At 41.3% G+C, this 18,267-nt stretch overlaps 1 protein-coding gene across 1 annotated transcript in view; it reads right to left on the bottom strand.

The window, feature by feature from the left end:
- LOC139753738 (tuberin-like) overlaps window positions 1–18,267 on the bottom strand; it is a 466,749-nt gene that overhangs the window by 73,042 nt on the left and 375,440 nt on the right. The window contains exons 15-16 of the mRNA XM_071670535.1: window positions 1,600–1,786; window positions 1,254–1,450 (exon numbers count right to left, since the gene is read on the bottom strand). Coding sequence (XP_071526636.1) covers window positions 1,254–1,450; window positions 1,600–1,786 — 384 coding nt within the window. The remainder of the gene's footprint in view (window positions 1–1,253; window positions 1,451–1,599; window positions 1,787–18,267) is intronic.

Genomic DNA, 18,267 nt, shown 5'->3' with positions numbered 1-18,267 from the left:
GTGGTGAGGTTCCTGGGGATTGACAGAATGCATGCACAGGACTACTGTATAAAGGCAAGGTGGATAAAGGTAAATTTTGTCGAGTGTGCAATGTATGGGAGGGCAGTGATGCAAAAGGTGGAGGCATGGCCAGAATATCAGAATGGGTAGGGGCAGTGTGGATTCAGAAGTGGTAGAGGGTATTTGGATCAGGTGGTTGCTTTAAAAAAAGTAGGTGAGAAATACTTAAAGAGATGGATTTGTCTAAGGCATTTATGGATCAGGAGGAAGCATATTTGGTAGATGATAGAGATGCCTTCTGGAGGGTTTTAAGAATTTTCAGTATCGGATGAAAACTGCTATATGAAGAGAGAAGTTTTCATCAAGGGTGTGGGGCATGGGTATGAGCAAGAAGAGAGGAGAGTGAATGGTTCCAAGTGAAGGTCGGTCTGCAGAAGGGTTGGTGATATCACCAAGGTTTAATTTGTTTAAGGATGGGATGGTGAGGTAGGTAAATGCGAGTCTTGGAGAAGGGGGGAAGTATGCAGTCTGTTTGGGATAAGAGGGCATTGATGAATGTGTGATAAAAGAGATTGTTATACAGGAGGACAAAAATGGATACACCTGAAGGTATAGTAGTCCCAAAAATATCATATGGATATGAGACATGGGCTATAGATAAGGCTGTGCAGATGAGAGTGAGCGTTAGAAATGAAATGTTTGAAGACAATATGTGGTGTGAAATGGTTTGATAAAAAAAGAAATGAAAATGCATGGGGGAGGAATAGTAATAAGAAGGAGTGAGGTTGAAAGAGCTGAAGAGGGTGGGCTGATACTGTTTGGACATATTTAGAGAAAGAGTGAGGAAAAGTTGATAAAAAGGGCATATGTGTCAGAATGGAGGGAACAAGGAAAGTAGGGAGACCAAATTAGAGATGGAAGGATGGAGTGAAAAAGACTTTGAGCAATCAGCACCTGAACAAGCAGGAAGGTGAAAGGTGTACATGAACTGGAACGATGTGGTATACAGAGGCTGTGCTGTCAATGGACCGAACCAGGGTATGTGAAGCATCCGGCAGAAGTAAACCATGGAAAGGTCTGTGAGGCCTGATTGTGGACAGGGAGTTGTATTTTCAGTGCATAACACATGACAGCTACAGAATGGATGTGAGTGGATGCAGCCCATCTCTATCTGTTCCTGGTGCTACCTCGCTAATGTGGGAAAGTGATGAAAAATATCATGCAAAATAAGAAACAGTAGAGGAAAACATTACCTTAGATATGAAAGGCACAAATGCCAGTCTAAATGGCAACCGACACTTGAGGAACCACATTGCAATGACATGATATGCCAAGGACACTATATAGTGGTTGAATTTGAAAGGATTTGTGTACGGTATCGCTATGGCGAAGACTGACATGTACTGGTCCGCCACAAAACTTGCATACACTTTTGGCAAGTGAAGAAGGGCTGCAAGAAATCAAAATCATATAAAAATTCTCATACAATGCATCAATAACACCAAAGAAAATGTGCAAGTAGCTTGTAACAGATAAAACAAAGCTTTTGTCTCAACATTTCAAGAGATATATCAATCCAAAAAATGGTATATCACTTACTAGAAAGGAATTCCAAGATTGGCTGTGCATTCTGAACAGTAGCAGTGATCTTAGACAAGTTGAGCATAACTTCTCGCAGCAGTTTTATCATGGAGTCTCTCATCTCCAATACGCAGAGAGTTAAAGTGCTTACACAGAGTGGTCCTGCACATCGGCTTACTACACCTATTTCTAAACACTTGATTACCTAAAATTGAAATCATAATAACAGTAAAGAATCATCAAAAGTTATAAACTTTTTATCATTACACTTATATGGATATGGGAGAAAGCATTCTACCACTGTATTCCCTGGATATTGTAGAAGGTGACTAAGAGGGGCAGGAGTGCAGGGCTGCAAAACCCCCCTTTTTTCTGTTTTAATTTCTAAAAGATGGAATAGTAGAAGGACATGAGGGAGGAGTTCTCATCCTCCTTGGATGTGTGTGGATGTAATCATGAAAAGAAAGGAGAGGTACATAGTATGTTTGTAGAAAGGAACCTAGTGTTCTGGCTGAAAGTGAAACACAGCTCAAGGGTAAAATGGAGGAATGGTTTGAGAATGTCTTTGGAGTAAAGTGTGAGGGCAACAGATAAGAAAAGGGTAGCACTAATACTGAACCTGGAATTGTGGAATGCATAAATGAGAGTAAGGATGTGAATTCCAAACTGAAGTGGGTAAAAATCAAAGTGGATTGCATGAGATGCTTTTGCACCTGGCCACTAGAAAAAAGATGATGAGAAGCAAGTGTTTTGTGAGCACTTGAAAGAGTGTGTCAGCAATTTTGATGCAAGAAACAGAGTATTAGTAATAACAGATTTCACATGAAAGTGAGTAATGTGGCCGTTGAGGGTATAACACAGCATGGGGTATTCAGTAAGGTAAAACTGAAATGGTGAACAGCATATAGAGCTGTATGAAGAGGGGCTGATGACTGGGGAAAAACTGGTTTAAAAAGAGACATACATAACTATACACCTGTGTCTTAGAAAGATAGTAAGTGGGTACTACTGGATTTAATAAGTAGGCATGCAAAAAAGAGACTCTTGAATGTACAAGTACTGAAAGGGACAGCTGGTTGGATGTCTGATTATTACCTTGTGGAGGCTATGGTGAAGATTTGTAAAGGTTTTTGGAAAAGAGGAAACAGAGTAGGTAAGAAGAAAGTGGTGAAAGTAAGTCAGCTTAGAAAAAAGGCTTGTGCGAAAAACACCAAGAGAAAATGAGTAAGTAAAGAATGGCAAAAGGTGTAAATAAAGCTAGGGGAGTGGATGAAGTATAGGAGGTAAATATATACTCATCCATATATTTGAAACCTATTCTGAAATTTGCCATCAGACAGCCTTCTTCTAAACTATTCTCCTAATGTAGAACTCTAGTGTCACTTAACAGAAGATGTCAATTCCCAAGTGCTTCTCACGATAGAATGATGACGCTTATTTCCTATCTATCTATCTACTATACATCTATCTATATCTATGATGCCTGTTCCAACTGGAACTCCCTCAATGGGGTGGCCACAGCAACAGAGTCTCCAAAACTAGAGAGCTCCAGTGTCCCTTCTTAGCCTTTAGTGCTTCACCCTTAACAGGCCACTGGCAGAGGGCAACTCTAGTGCAGTGGTTGTGGAGGCTCCTTCCAACAACTTTTACCTAATGCCCCCTGCCTACATGCTCCTACCTACAACTTTTAGCTACTGTTCCTACAATTTTGCCAAAAGGCAGGGCTAGTGCATAGTGCTCCCCACAGGAAAATCTAGTTACAAAGAATGAGCGGTGAGAGTTAAGTGTCGTCAGGTTTTATGTATGAAAAGGAGAGACTGTATGTTTGTAGACAAAATGCCAGTAGTCCAGGAATGGGTGAGGCAGAAAGAAGAGACACTACCAGGGTAACAGGAGTGCAGCTTAATTACCAATGAAGTGCTGGTGCACTACGCAGCCATCAATTACCCTCCTGATACCCAGGCAGGGAGTACTGGTAATATAAGTGCCTGGTTGTTGGCTGCCTACCAACTACAATATAATTATTACAACTAATAATACAAACTTTCTTTTCTTACTTTCATACTATTTGCCATTTCCCGCGTTAGCGAGGTAGTGTCAAGAACAGAGGACTGGGCCTTTGAGGGAATATCCTCACCTGGCCCCCTTCTCTGATCCTTCTTTTGGAAAATTAAAAAAAACGAGGAGAGGATTTTCAGCCACCCGCTCCCTCCGTTTTTAACCGTCTTCTACGACACGCAGGGAATACGTGGGAAGTATTCTTTCTCCCCTATCCCCAATGATAAATAATACAAACTACAAACATATAATTCTATATGTTCTTTAAAGCACTTCCCTTTTTAGAAATCAAATCTCTGAAATCACTATTCTGTATCATATACATGTCATTCCTGGACAAAACTGATTTGTTTTGGCACTACAACTGTACCAGATCCACAACAATCTAACTTGCTGACAAGGCAGAGGGAGAAAAACATTTGATATAACTAGTGATATTTCCTTTATGGTTTCTTTTCCATAATAACTTATCACTGGCACTTTTAACAGTGGCTGCATGTTGGTTTTTACAAAACAATCTATTTCATTTTCTTTCAGATAATAATCATATTTATATCTTCTTTCACTTAGTCTCATCCTAATCACTTTAAAATTTACTCAGGTGGAATTTATCAACCATACATTGTGTTGTTTGCTGAAAGTGAAGAGGAGTTGTAAAAGGCTGTAAGTGCTGTTTATGTAAGCAGGTATAGGCAACTGAAGGTAAATGCAAGTAAAAGTAAAGTCATTGTGTTTGAAAGGAAACAGAGTGAAAGTATAGATTTTGCAAAATCCTACAAAGTGAAAGAAGAAAGTGTAATAAACTGTCTTATAGTTAAGGGAGGAGACAGATTGGAAGAGTTGAGATAATTCAAGTGTTTAGGAGCAATCACAGGAAAGTATGGTGATAAGAAAAGTGAAATAAAGGAAAGAGCAGAACACAGGATAAGAGTCAATGGATTCCTTGAAAGAATAATGAAGGGTAGAGGTGTAAGTATGGATCTGAAAAGAGGATTATGAGACAGTATAGTCCTCTCACCCCTGACCTATGTTACAAAAACATGGACATGGAATGAGTCACAGAGGTAAAGAATCCAGGCTGAGGAAATGAGCTATTTGAGAGGAGCATGTGGTATGACTAGATGGAATGAAGAAAGAGATAAGGGTATAAGAGATGTGTTATGGCATGGAATACAAAGGAAATGAACTGTGGAGTGGTAGAGTGGGTGAAATGTAATACCATAAGGTGAATTGGGCATGTGGAAAGAATGCAAGATGAGTTTACAAGGAGAGTGTGTTATTACAATTAAAAGGGCTGGTGTGCGAGGAAGACCACCTGTGCCATGGGGAAACACAGTGGAAGAGTACTGAAGAAATAGATATGGTGGAAGAATGTGTGTAGGCATGCAATGACGGATAAGTGGAGACACTTTGACTGACTAGATGGGATGAAGAAAGAAATAAGGGTATAAGAGATGTGTTATGGCATGGAAAGCAAAGGAAATGAACTGTGGAGTGGTAGAGTGGGTGAAACGTAATACCTTAAGGTGAATTGGGCATAAGGAAAGAATGCAAGATGAGTTTACAAGGAGAGTGTGTTATCATAAATAAAAGGGCTAGTGTGCGAGGAAGACCACCTGTGCCATGGGGAAACACAGTGGAAGAGTACTGAAGAAATAGATATGGTGGAAGAATGTGTGTAGGTATGTAATGACGGATAAGTGGAGACTCTTTAACTGACTAGATGGAATGAAGAAAGAAATAAGGGTACAAGAGATGTGTTATGGCATGGAATGCAAAGGAAATGAACTGTGGAGTGGTAGAGTGAGTGAAACATAATACCTTAAGTGAATTGGGCATGTAGAAAGAATGAAAGATGAGTTTACAAGGAGACTGTGTTATTACAATTAAAAGGGCTGGTGTGTGAGGAAGATCACCTGTGCCATGGGGAAACAGAGTGGAAGAGTACTGAAGAAATAGATATGGTGGAAGAATGTGTGTAGGCATGTAGTGACAGATAAGTGGAGACTCTTTAACTGACTAGATGGAATAAAGAAAGATATAAGGGTATAAGAGGTGTGTTATGGCATGAAATGCAAAGAAAATGAACTGTGGAGTGGTAGAGTGGGTGAAACGTAATACCTTATGGTGAATTGGGCATGTGGAAAGAATGCAAGATGAGTTTACAAGGAGAGTATGTTATTACAATTATAAGAGCTGGTGTGCCAGGAAGACCACCTGTGCCATGGAGAAACAGAGTGGAAGAGTACTGAAGAAATAGATATGGTGGAAGAATGTGTGTAGGCATGTAATGACGGATAAGTGGAGACTCTTTAACTGACTAGATGGAATGAAGAAAGAAATAAGGGTATAAGAGGTGTGTTATGGCATGGAATGCAAAGAAAATGAACTGTGGAGTGGTAGAGTGGGTGAAACGTAATACCTTATGGTGAATTGGGCATGTGGAAAGAATGCAAGATGAGTTTACAAGGAGAGTGTGTTATTACAATTAAAAGGGCTGGTGTGCGAGGAAGACCACCTGTGCCATGGAGAAACAGAGAGGAAGAGTACTGAAGAAATAGATATGGTGGAAGAAAGTGTGTAGGCATGTAATGACGGATAAGTGGAGACTCTTTAAATGGCTAGATGGAATGAAGAAAGAAATAAGGGTATAAGAGATGTGTTATGGCATGGAATGCAAAGGAAATGAACTGTGGAGTGGTAGAATGGGTGAAACGTAATACCTTAAGGTGAATTGGGCATGTGGAAAGAATGCAAGATGAGTTTACAGGGAGAGTGTGTTATTACAATTAAAAGGGCTGGTGTGCGAGGAAGACAACCTGTGCCATGGGGAAACAGAGTGGAAGAGTACTGAAGAAATAGATATGGTGGAAGAATGTGTGTAGGCATGTAATGACGGATAAGTGGAGACTCTTTAACTAAATAGATGGAATGAAGAATGAAATAAGGGTATGAGAGATATGTTATGGCATGGAATGCAAAGGAAATGAACTGTGGAGTGGTAGAGTGGGTGAAACGTAATACCTTAAGGTGAATTGGGCATGTGGAAAGAATGCAAGATGAGATTACAAGGAGAGTGTGTTATTACAATTAAAAGGGCTAGTGTGCGAGGAAGATCACCTGAGCAATGGAGAAACAGATTGGAAGAGTACTGAAGAAATAGATATGTTGGAAGAGTGTGTGTAGGCATGTAATGACCAATAAGTGGAGACTCTTAACTGACTAGATGGAATGAAGAAAGAAAGAAGGGTATAAGAGATGTGTTATGGCATGGAATGCAAAAGAAATGAACTGTGGAGTGGTAGAGTGGGTGAAACGTAATACCTTATGGTGAATTGGGCATGTGGAAAGAATGTAAGATGAGTTTACAAGGAGAATGTGTTATTACAATCAAAAGGGCTCGTGTGTGAGGATGACCACCTTTGCCATGGGGAAACAGAGAGGAAGAGTACTGAAGAAATAGATATGGTGGGAGAATGTGTGTAGGCATGTAAGGACCGATAAGTGGAGACTCTTTAACTGACTAGATGGAATGAAGAAAGAAATAAGGGTATAAGAAATGTGTTATGGCATGGAATGCAAAGGAAATAAACTGTGGAGTAGTAGAGTGGGTGAAACGTAATACTTTAAGGTGAATTGGGCATGTGAAAAGAATGCAAGATGAGTTTACAAGGAGAGTGTGTTATTTCAATTAAGAGGGCTGGTGTGCGAGGAAGACCACCTGTGCCATGGGGAAACACAGTGGAAGAGTACTGAAGAAATAGATATGGTGGAAGAATGTGTGTAAGCATGTAATGACCGATAAATGGAGACTATTTAACTGACTAGTAGGAATGAAGAGAGAAATAAGGGTATAAGAGGTGTGTTATGGCATGGAATGCAAAGGAAATGAACTGTGGAGTGGTAGAGCGGGTGAAACGTAATACCTTAAGGTGAATTGGGCATGTGGAAAGAATGCAAGATGAGTTTACAAGGAGAGTGTGTTATTACAATTAAAAGAGCTGGTGTGCAAGGAAGACCACCTGTGCCATGGGAAAACATAGTGGAAGAGTACTGAAGAAATAGATATGGTGGAAGAATGTGTGTAGGCATGTAATGACCGATAAGTGGAGACTTTAACTGACTAGATGGAATGAAGAAAGAAATAAGGGTATAAGAGATGTGTTATGGCATGGAATGCAAAGGAAATGAACTATGGAGTGGTAGAGTGGGTGAAACGTAATACCTTATGGTGAATTGGGCATGTGGAAAGAATGCAAGATGAGTTTGCAAGGAGAGTGTGTTATTACAATTAAAAGGGCTGGTGTGCGAGGAAGACCACCTTTGCCATGGGGAAACAAAGAGTGGAAGAGTACTGAAGAAATAGATATGGTGGAAGAATGTGTGTAGGCATGTAATGACGGATAAGTGGAGACTCTTTAACTGACTAGATGGAATGAAGAAAGAAATAAGGGTATAAGAGATGTGTTATGGCATGGAATGCAAAGGAAATGAACTGTGGAATGGTAGAGTGCATGAAACATAATACCTTAAGGTGAATTGGGCATGTGGAAAGAATGCAAGATGAGTTTACAAGGAGAATGTGTTATTACAATCAAAAGGGCTCGTGTGTGAGGATGACCGCCTTTGCCACGGGGAAACAGAGAGGAAGAGTACTGAAGAAATAGATATGGTGGGAGAATGAGTGTAGGCATGTAAGGACCGATAAGTGGAGACTCTTTAACTGACTAGATGGAATGAAGAAAGAAATAAGGGTATAAGAGATGTGTTATGGTATGGAATGCAAAGGAAATGAACTGTGGAGTGGTAGAGTGGGTGAAACGTAATACTTTAAGGTGAATTGGGCATGTGAAAAGAATGCAAGATGAGTTTACAAGGAGAGTGTGTTATTTCAATTAAGAGGGCTAGTGCGCGGGGAAGACCACCTGTGCCATGGGGAAACAAAGAGTGGAAGAGTACTGAAGAAATAGATATGGTGGAAGAATGTGTGTAAGCATGTAATGACCGATAAATGGAGACTATTTAACTGACTAGAAGGAATGAAGAAAGAAATAAGGGTATAAGAGGTGTGTTATGGCATGGAATGCAAAGGAAATGAACTGTGGAGAGGTAGAGCGGGTGAAACGTAATACCTTAAGGTGAATTGGGCATGTGGAAAGAATGCAAGATGAGTTTACATGGAGAGTGTGTTATTACAATTAAAAGAGCTGGTGTGCAAGGAAGACCACCTGTGCCATGGGAAAACATAGTGGAAGAGTACTGAAGAAATAGATATGGTGGAAGAATGTGTGTAAGCATGTAATGACCGATAAATGGAGACTCTTTAACTGACTAGATGGAATGAAGAAAGAAATAAGGGTATAAGAGATGTGTTATGGCATGGAATGCAAAGGAAATGAACTGTGGAGTGGTAGAGTGGGTGAAACATAATACCTTAAGGTGAACTGGGCATGTGGAAAGAATGCAAGATGAGTTTACAAGGAGAGTGTGTTATTACAATTAAAAGGGCTGGTGTGCGAGGAAGACCACCTGTGCCATGGGAAAACAGAGTGGAAGAGTACTGAAGAAATAGATATGGTAGAAGAATGTGTGTAGGCATGTAATGACCGATAAGTGGAGACTTTAACTGACTAGATGGAATGAAGAAAGAAATAAGGGTATAAGAGATGTGTTATGGCATGGAATGCAAAGGAAATGAACTGTGGAGTGTGAGAGTGGGTGAAACGTAATACCTTATGTTGAACTGGGCATGTGGAAAGAATGCAAGATGAGTTTACAAGGAGAGTGTGTTATTACAATTAAAAGGGCTAGTGTGCGAGGAAGACCACCTGTGCCATGGGGAAACAGAATGGAAGTGTACTGAAGATATAGATATGGTGGAAGAATGTGTATAGGCATGTAATGACGGATAAGTGGAGACTCTTTAACTGACTAGATGGAATGAAGAAAGAAATAAGTGTATAAGAGATGTGTTATGGCATGGAATGCAAAGGAAATGAACTGTGGAGTGGTACAGTGGGTGAAACGTAATACCTTAAGGTGAATTGGGCATGTGGAAAGAATGCAAGATGAATTTACAAGGAGAGTGTGTTTTTACAATTAAAAGGGCTGGTGTGCGAGGAAGACCACCTGTGCCATGGGGAAACAGAGTGGAAGAGTACTGAAGAAATAGATATGGTGGGAGAATGTGTGTATGCATGTAATGACCGATAAGTGGAGACTCTTTAACTGACTAGATGGAATGAAGAAAGAAATGTGTATAAGAGATGTGTTATGGCATGGAATGCAAAGGAAATGAACTGTGGAGTGGTAGAGTGGGTGAAACGTAATACCTTACGGTGAACTGGGCATGTGTAAAGAATGCAAGATGTGTTTACAAGGAATGTGTGTTATTACAATTAAAAGGGCTGGTGTGCGAGGAAGACCATCTGTGCCATGGGGAAACGGAGTAGAAGAGTACTGAAGAAATAGATATGGTGGAAGAATGTGTGTAGGCATGTAATGACCGATAAGTGGAGACTCTTTAACGCCCCCATGGGAGTTCCCGAAGGTCATGGGCATCAAAGATATAGACAAAGATGGTGGGTTGATTATAAAGGGTAGTGAGTGGTGGGATGAAGAAGTAAGATTATTAGTGAAAGAGAAGAGAGAGGCATTTGGACGATTTTTGCAGGGAAAAAATGCAACTGAGTGGGAGATGCATAAAAGAAAGAGACAGGAGGTCAAGAGAAAGGTGCAAGAGGTGAAAAAGAGGGCAAATGAGAGTTGGGGTGAGAGAGTATCATTAAATTTTAGGGAGAATAAAAAGATGTTCTGGAAGGAGGTAAATAAAGTGCGTAAGACAAGGGAGCAAATGGTAACTTCAGTGAAGGGCGCAAATGGGGAGGTGATAACAAGTAGTGGTGATGTGAGAAGGAGATGGAGTGAGTATTTTGAAAGTTTGTTGAATGTGTTTGATGATAGAGTGGCAGATATAGGGTGTTTTGGTCGAGATGGTGTGCAAAGTGAGAGGGTTAGGGTAAATGATTTGGTAAACAGAGAAGAGGTAGTAAAAGCTTTGCGGAAGATGAAAGCCAGCAAGGCAGCAGGTTTGGAAGGTATTGCAGTGGAATCTATTAAAAAAGGAGGTGACTGTATTATTGACTGGTTGGTAAGGTTATTTAATGTATGTATGACTCATGGTGAGGTGCCTGAGGATTGGCGGAATGCTTGCATAGTGCCATTGTACAAAGGCAAAGGGGATAAGAGTGAGTGCTCAAATTACAGAGGTACAAGTTTGTTGAGTATTCCTGGTAAATTATATGGGAGGGTATTGATTGAGAGGGTGAAGGCATGTACAGAGCATCAGATTGGGGAAGAGCAGTGTGGTTTCAGAAGTGGTAGAGGATGTGTGGATCAGGTGTTTGCTTTGAAGAATGTATGTGAGAAATACTTAGAAAAGCAAATGGATTTGTATGTAGCATTTATGGATCTGGAGAAGGCATATGACAGAGTTGATAGAGATGCTCTGTGGAAGGTATTAAGAATATATGGTGTGGGAGGAAAGTTGTTAGAAGCAGTGAAAAGTTTTTATCGAGGATGCAAGGCATGTGTACGTGTAGGAAGAGAGGAAAGTGATTGGTTCTCAGTGAATGTAGGTTTGCGGCAGGGGTGTGTGATGTCTCCATGGTTGTTTAATTTGTTTATGGATGGGGTTGTTAGGGAGGTGAATGCAAGAGTTTTGGAAAGAGGGGCAAGTATGAAGTCTGTTGGGGATGCGAGAGCTTGGAAAGTGAGTCAGTTGTTGTTCGCTGATGATACAGCGCTGGTGGCTGATTCATGTGAGAAACTGCAGAAGCTGGTGACTGAGTTTGGTAAAGTGTGTGAAAGAAGAAAGTTAAGAGTAAATGTGAATAAGAGCAAGGTAATTAGGTACAGTAGGGTTGAGGGTCAAGTCAATTGGGAGGTAAGTTTGAATGGAGAAAAACTGGAGGAAGTAAAGTGTTTTAGATATCTGGGAGTGGATCTGGCAGTGGATGGAACCATGGAAGTGGAAGTGGATCATAGGGTGGGGGAGGGGGCGAAAATCCTGGGAGCCTTGAAGAATGTGTGGAAGTCGAGAACATTATCTCGGAAAGCAAAAATGGGTATGTTTGAAGGAATAGTAGTTCCAACAATGTTGTATGGTTGCGAGGCGTGGGCTATGGATAGAGTTGTGTGCAGGAGGATGGATGTGCTGGAAATGAGATGTTTCAGGACAATGTGTGGTGTGAGGTGGTTTGATCGAGTAAGTAACGTAAGGGTAAGAGAGATGTGTGGAAATAAAAAGAGCGTGGTTGAAAGAGCAGAAGAGGGTGTTTTGAAATGGTTTGGGCACATGGAGAGAATGAGTGAGGAAAGATTGACCAAGAGGATATATGTGTCGGAGGTGGAGGAAACGAGAAGTGGGAGACCAAATTGGAGGTGGAAAGATGGAGTGAAAAAGATTTTGCGTGATCGGGGCCTGAACATGCAGGAGGGTGAAAGGAGGGCAAGGAATAGAGTAAACTGGATCGATGTGGTATACCGGGGTTGACGTGCTGTCAGTGGATTGAATCAGGGCATGTGAAGCGTCTGGAGTAAACCATGGAAAGCTGTGTAGGTATGTATATTTGCGTGTGTGGACGTATGTATATACATGTGTATGGGGGTGGGTTGGGCCATTTCTTTCGTCTGTTTCCTTGCGCTACCTCGCAAACGCAGGAGACAGCGGCAAAAAAAAAAAAAAAAAAAAAAAACATAGATAGATAGGTGTATTAGACCAACTTACAGGACTGTCTAGGTCCCCTTGTAAGATGATGAAATCCTCCTTACTTTTCATTTTCCTCACCTCACTGACCTTTATATCACATGTAAACATATTCAGCTTGGAGTCCACCCCTTGAAGGAAGTCATTTACTTAGACCAAGAAAAATAATGGTCATAGATCAGAACCCATTGGCACTTGGTTGTTCGCCTCAACCTATATGAAAAAGGCTTCCATTAAGATCATAATCTATACAATGAAGGAATTTCCCCCTTATTCCTGCCCAGAGATCCAGTTTTTCAATGAGCCTCCCACATGACACAGTATCAAATACTAGTATCAAATACTATCTGGAAGTCCTGATACAAACAATCCACACAGTCTTCCCTTTTGTCTAAGACTGAAGTTATTCTCCTGTGCATCCCTTAGAGGTTTATTACAAATGATTTTTCCCTAACCAGTGATGTCTCCCCCTTAGTTAATTTTTTCTTCACTAGGAAGTCATTCACTTGCTTTCTAATATCTTTTCCAGATGACTACTCTTTTCCATTCCTTTACTATCTTGCCTCTCATCAGGGACACCTTGAACAATATTTGAAATAGTTTGTATAATGTATCTTACACATCTTCAGCACATATGGTAAAATTTCATTAGAACATAAGCCTTGTATAGGTCAAGAACTTTTGGTATTCTCTTATTATCTTTCTAAATTTCTCAATTTCAAAAACCTCCCTATTTCATCTTACTAGCATTGGGGGCTATAGTGTCTTCCACTGAGAAAACACTTTCGAATGTTATTCAGTTCCTCATATATCCTTACATCAACCTCTACAATCTTCCCTCTGAATCCTTTAGCCTGATTAACTTCTATACGACTTGGCCGGTAGTACCATTCTGATGAAACAGAAATCCTGACATGGAGAGTGTAAGATGGTTCTAGGCATCACTTTCATGCTCCTCAGTCAGGATGGTAGTACCACTCTGGGTGGCTGTTGTCAACAACCTACTCCAACTCACTCTAGCCTGTACAAGCCTTTCACCCTCCTGCATGTCCAGGCCCTAATCACTCAAAATCTTTTTCACTCCATCCTTCCATATCTAATTTGGTCTCCCTGATCCCCTTGTTCCTTCCTCTTCTGACATGTACATCCTCTCTGTCAACCTTTCCTCACACATTCTCTCCAAATGACCAAACCATAGCACATCTTCTTCTGCTCCCCTAACCCCACTCTTTTTGTTACCACACATCTCTCTTATCCTTTCATTACTTAATCTAACTACCTCACACTACATATTATCCTCAAACATTTTATTTCCAACACATCTCCCCTCCTTCGAGCTACCTTAACTAAAGCCCATGCCTCGCATATATATATAATACTGTTGGGACTACTATTCCTTCAAACATACCCATTTTCGCACTCTGAGATAATGTTTTCTCTTTCCACATATTGTTAAGTGCTCCCAAAACCTTCGCACCCTACCCTAACCTATGACTGACCTCCCGTTCTGCTTCCATGGTTCCACTCACTGCCATATCCATTCCTAGACATTTAACACACTCACATTAATTCTCCCATTTGCTCCCTTGTCTTACGCACTTTATTTACCTCCTTCCAGAACATCTTTTTATTCTCCCTAAAATCTAATGATACTCTCTCACCCCAACTCTCATTTGCCCTTTTTTTTCACCTCTTGCACCTTTCTCTTGACCTCCTGTCTCTTTCTTTTATATGTCTCCCACTCAATTTCATTTTTTCCCTGCAAAAATCGTCCAAATGCCTCTCTCTTCTCTTTCACTAATACTCTTACTTCTTCATCCCACCACTCACTACCCTTTCTAATCAACCCACCTCCCACTCTTCTCATGCCACAAGCATCTTTTGCGCAATCCATCACTGATTCCCTAAATACATCCCATTCCTCCCCCACTCCCCTTACTTCCATTGTTCTCACCTTTTTCCATTCTGTAGTCAGTCTCTCCTGGTACTTCCTCACACAAGTCTCCTTCCCAAGCTCACTTACTCTCACCACCCTCTTCACCCCAACATTCACTCTTCTTTTCTGAAAACCCATACAAATCTTCACCTTAGCCTCCACAAGATAATGATCAGACATCCCTCCAGTTGCACCTCTCAGCACATTAACATCCAAAAGTCTCTCTTTCGCGCACCTGTCAATTAACACGTAATCCAATAACGCTCTCTGGCCATCTCTCCTACTTACATAAGTATACTTATGTATATCTCGCTTTTTAAACCAGGTATTCCCAATCATCAGTCCTTTTTCAGCACATAAATCTACAAGCTCTTCACCATTTCCATTTACAACACTGAACACCCCATGTATACCAATTATTCCCTCAACTGCCACATTGCTCACCTTTGCATTCAAATCACCCAACACTATAACCCGGTCTCGTGCATCAAAACCACTAACACACTCATTCCACTGCTCCCAAAACACTTGCCTCTCATGATCTTTCTTCTCATGCCCAGGTGCATATGCACCAATAATCACCCATCTCTCTCCATCAACTTTCAGTTTTACCCATATTAATCGAGAATTTACTTTCTTACATTCTATCACATACTTCCACAACTCCTGTTTCAGGAGTACTGCTACTCCTTCCCTTGCTCTTGTCCTCTCACTAACCCCTGACTTTACTCCCAAGACATTCCCAAACCACTCTTCCCCTTTACCCTTGAGCTTCGTTTCACTCAGAGCCAAAACATCCAGGTTCCTTTCCTCAAACATACTACCTATCTCTCCTTTTTTCACATCTTGGTTACATCCACACACATTTAGGCACCCCAATCTGAGCCTTCGAGGAGGATGAGAACTCCCCGCGTGACTCCTTCTTCTGTTTCCCATTTTAGAAAGTTAAAAAAAATACAGGGAGGGGATATTTCTGGCCCCCTGCTCCCGTCCCCTCTAGTCGCTTTCTACGACACGCGAGGAATGCGTGGGAAGTATTCTTTCATCCCTATCCCCAGGGATAATATACATATATACATACACATACACACACATACACACACACACGCACATATACACACACACACACATACATATATATACATGTGAAAGGCGCAAATGGGGAGGTGATAACAAGTAGTGGTGATGTGAGAAGGAGATGGAGTGAGTATTTTGAAGGTTTGTTGAATGTGTTTGATGATAGAGTGGCAGATATAGGGTGTTTTGGTCGAGGTGGTGTGCAAAGTGCGAGGGTTAGGGAAAATGAGTTGGTAAACAGAGAAGAGGTAGTAAAAGCTTTGCGGAAGATGAAAGCCGGCAAGGCAGCAGGTTTGGATGGTATTGCAGTGGAATTTATTAAAAAAGGGGGTGACTGTATTGTTGACTGGTTGGTAAGGTTATTTAATGTATGTATGACTCATGGTGAGGTGCCTGAGGATTGGCGGAATGCTTGTATAGTGCCATTGTACAAAGGCAAAAGGGATAAGAGTGAGTGCTCAAATTACAGAGGTATAAGTTTGTTGAGTATTCCTGGCAAATTATATGGGAGGGTATTGATTGAGAGGGTGAAGGCATGTACAGAGCATCAGATTGGGGAAGAGCAGTGTGGTTTCAGAAGTGGTAGAGGATGTGTGGATCAGGTGTTTGCTTTGAAGAATGTATGTGAGAAATACTTAGAAAAGCAAATGGATTTGTATGTAGCATTTATGGATCTGGAGAAGGCATATGATAGAGTTGATAGAGATGCTCTGTGGAAGGTATTAAGAATATATGGTGTGGGAGGAAAGTTGTTAGAAGCAGTGAAAAGTTTTTATCGAGGATGTAAGGCATGTGTACGTGTAGGAAGAGAGGAAAGTGATTGGTTCTCAGTGAATGTAGGTTTGCGGCAGGGGTGTGTGATGTCTCCATGGTTGTTTAATTTGTTTATGGATGGGGTTGTTAGGGAGGTGAATGCAAGAGCAAATACTTGATCCACACATCCTCTACCACTTCAGCAACCACACCGCTCCTCCCCAATCTGATGCTCTGTACATGCCTTCACCCTCTCAATCAATACCCTCCCATATAATTTTCCAGGAATACTCAACAAATGCATACCTCTGTAATTTGAACACTCACCTTTATCCCCTTTGCCTTCGTACAATGGCACTATGCATGCATTCCGCCAATCCTCAGGCACTTCACCATGAGCCATACATACACTGAATATCCTTAACAACTAGTCAACAACACAGTCACTCCTTTTTTTAATAAATTCCACTGCAAAACCATCCAAACGTGCCGCCTTGCCGGTTTTCATCTTCCGCAAAGCTTTCACTTCCTCTTCTCTGTTTGCTAAATCAAGCTTTCACTACCTCTTCTCTGTTTGCCAAATCATTCTCCCTGACCCTCTCACTTAGCACACCAACTCGACCAAAACACCCTATATCTGCCACTCTATCATCTAACACATTCAACAAACCTTCAAAATACTCACTCCATCTCCTTCTCACATCACCACTACTTGTTATTACCTCCTCATTAGCCCCCTTCACTGATGTTAACCATTTGTTCCCTTGTCTTGCACACTTTATTTACCTCCTTCCAATACATCTTTTTATTTTCCCTAAAATCTGATGATACTCTCTCACCCTAACTCTCATTTGCCCTCTTTTTCACCTCTTGTATCTTTCTCTTGACCTCCTGCCTCTTTCTTTTATACACCTCCCAGTCATTTGCACTATTTCCCTGCCAAAATCCTCCAAATACCTCTCTCTCCTCTTTCACTAATAATCTTACTTCTTCATCCCACCACTCACTACCCTTCCTAATCCACCCACCTTCCATGCTCCTCATGCCACAAGCATCTTTTGCACAAAGCCATCACCTCTGCCCTAAATACATTGCATTCCTCCCCCACTCCCCTTACGTCCTTTGCTCTCACCTTTTTCCATTCTGCACTCATCCTCTCCTGGTACTTCCTTACACAAGTCTCCTTCCCAAGCTCACTTACTCTCACCACTCTCTTCACCCCAACATTCTCTCTTCTTTTCTGAAAACCTCTACAAATCTTCACCTTCGCCTCCATAAGATAATGATCAGGCATTCCTCCAGTTGCACCTCTCAGCACATTAACATCCAAAAGTCTCTCTTTCACATGCCTATCAATTATCATGCAATCCATTAACTCTCTCTGGCCATCTCTCCTACTTACATACGTATACTTATGTATGTCTTTCTTTTTACACCAGGGACGGGAGCGGGGGGCCAGAAATCCTCCCCTCCTTGTATTTTAACTTTCTTAAAAATGGGAAACAGAAGGAGTCACGCGGGGAGTGCTCATCCTCCTCGTAGACTCAGATTGGGGTGTCTAAATGTGTGTGGATGTAACCAAGATGTGAAAGAAGGAGAGATAGGTAGTATGTTTGAGGAAAGGAACCTGGATGTTTTGGCTCTGAGTGAGACGAAGCTCAAGGGTAAAGGGGAAGAGTGGTTTGGGAATGTCTTGAGAGTCAGGGGTTAGTGAGAGGACAAGAGCAAAGGAAGGAGTAGCAGTACTCCTGAAACAGGAGTTGTGGGAGTATGTGATAGAATGTAAGAAAGTAAATTCTAGATTAATATGGGTAAAACTGAAAGTTGATGGAGAGAGATGGGTGATTATTGGTGCATATGCACCTGGGCATGAGAAGAAAGATCATGAGAGGCAAGTGTTTTGGGAGCAGCTGAATGAGTGTGTTAGGGGTTTTGATGCACAAGACCAGGTTATAGTGATGGGTGATTTGAATGCAAAAGTGAGCAATGTGGCAGTTGAGGGAATAACTGGTATACATGGGGTGTTCAGTGTTGTAAATGGAAATAGTGAAGAGCTTGTAGATTTATGTGCTGAAAAAGGACTGGTGATTGGGAA

This window comes from Panulirus ornatus, chromosome 15 (genome assembly GCF_036320965.1).
Source record: "Panulirus ornatus isolate Po-2019 chromosome 15, ASM3632096v1, whole genome shotgun sequence".
NCBI lineage: Eukaryota > Metazoa > Arthropoda > Malacostraca > Decapoda > Palinuridae > Panulirus > Panulirus ornatus.
Note: the sequence above shows the minus strand (reverse complement) of the source record. Positions and strands in the feature narration are given on the sequence as shown.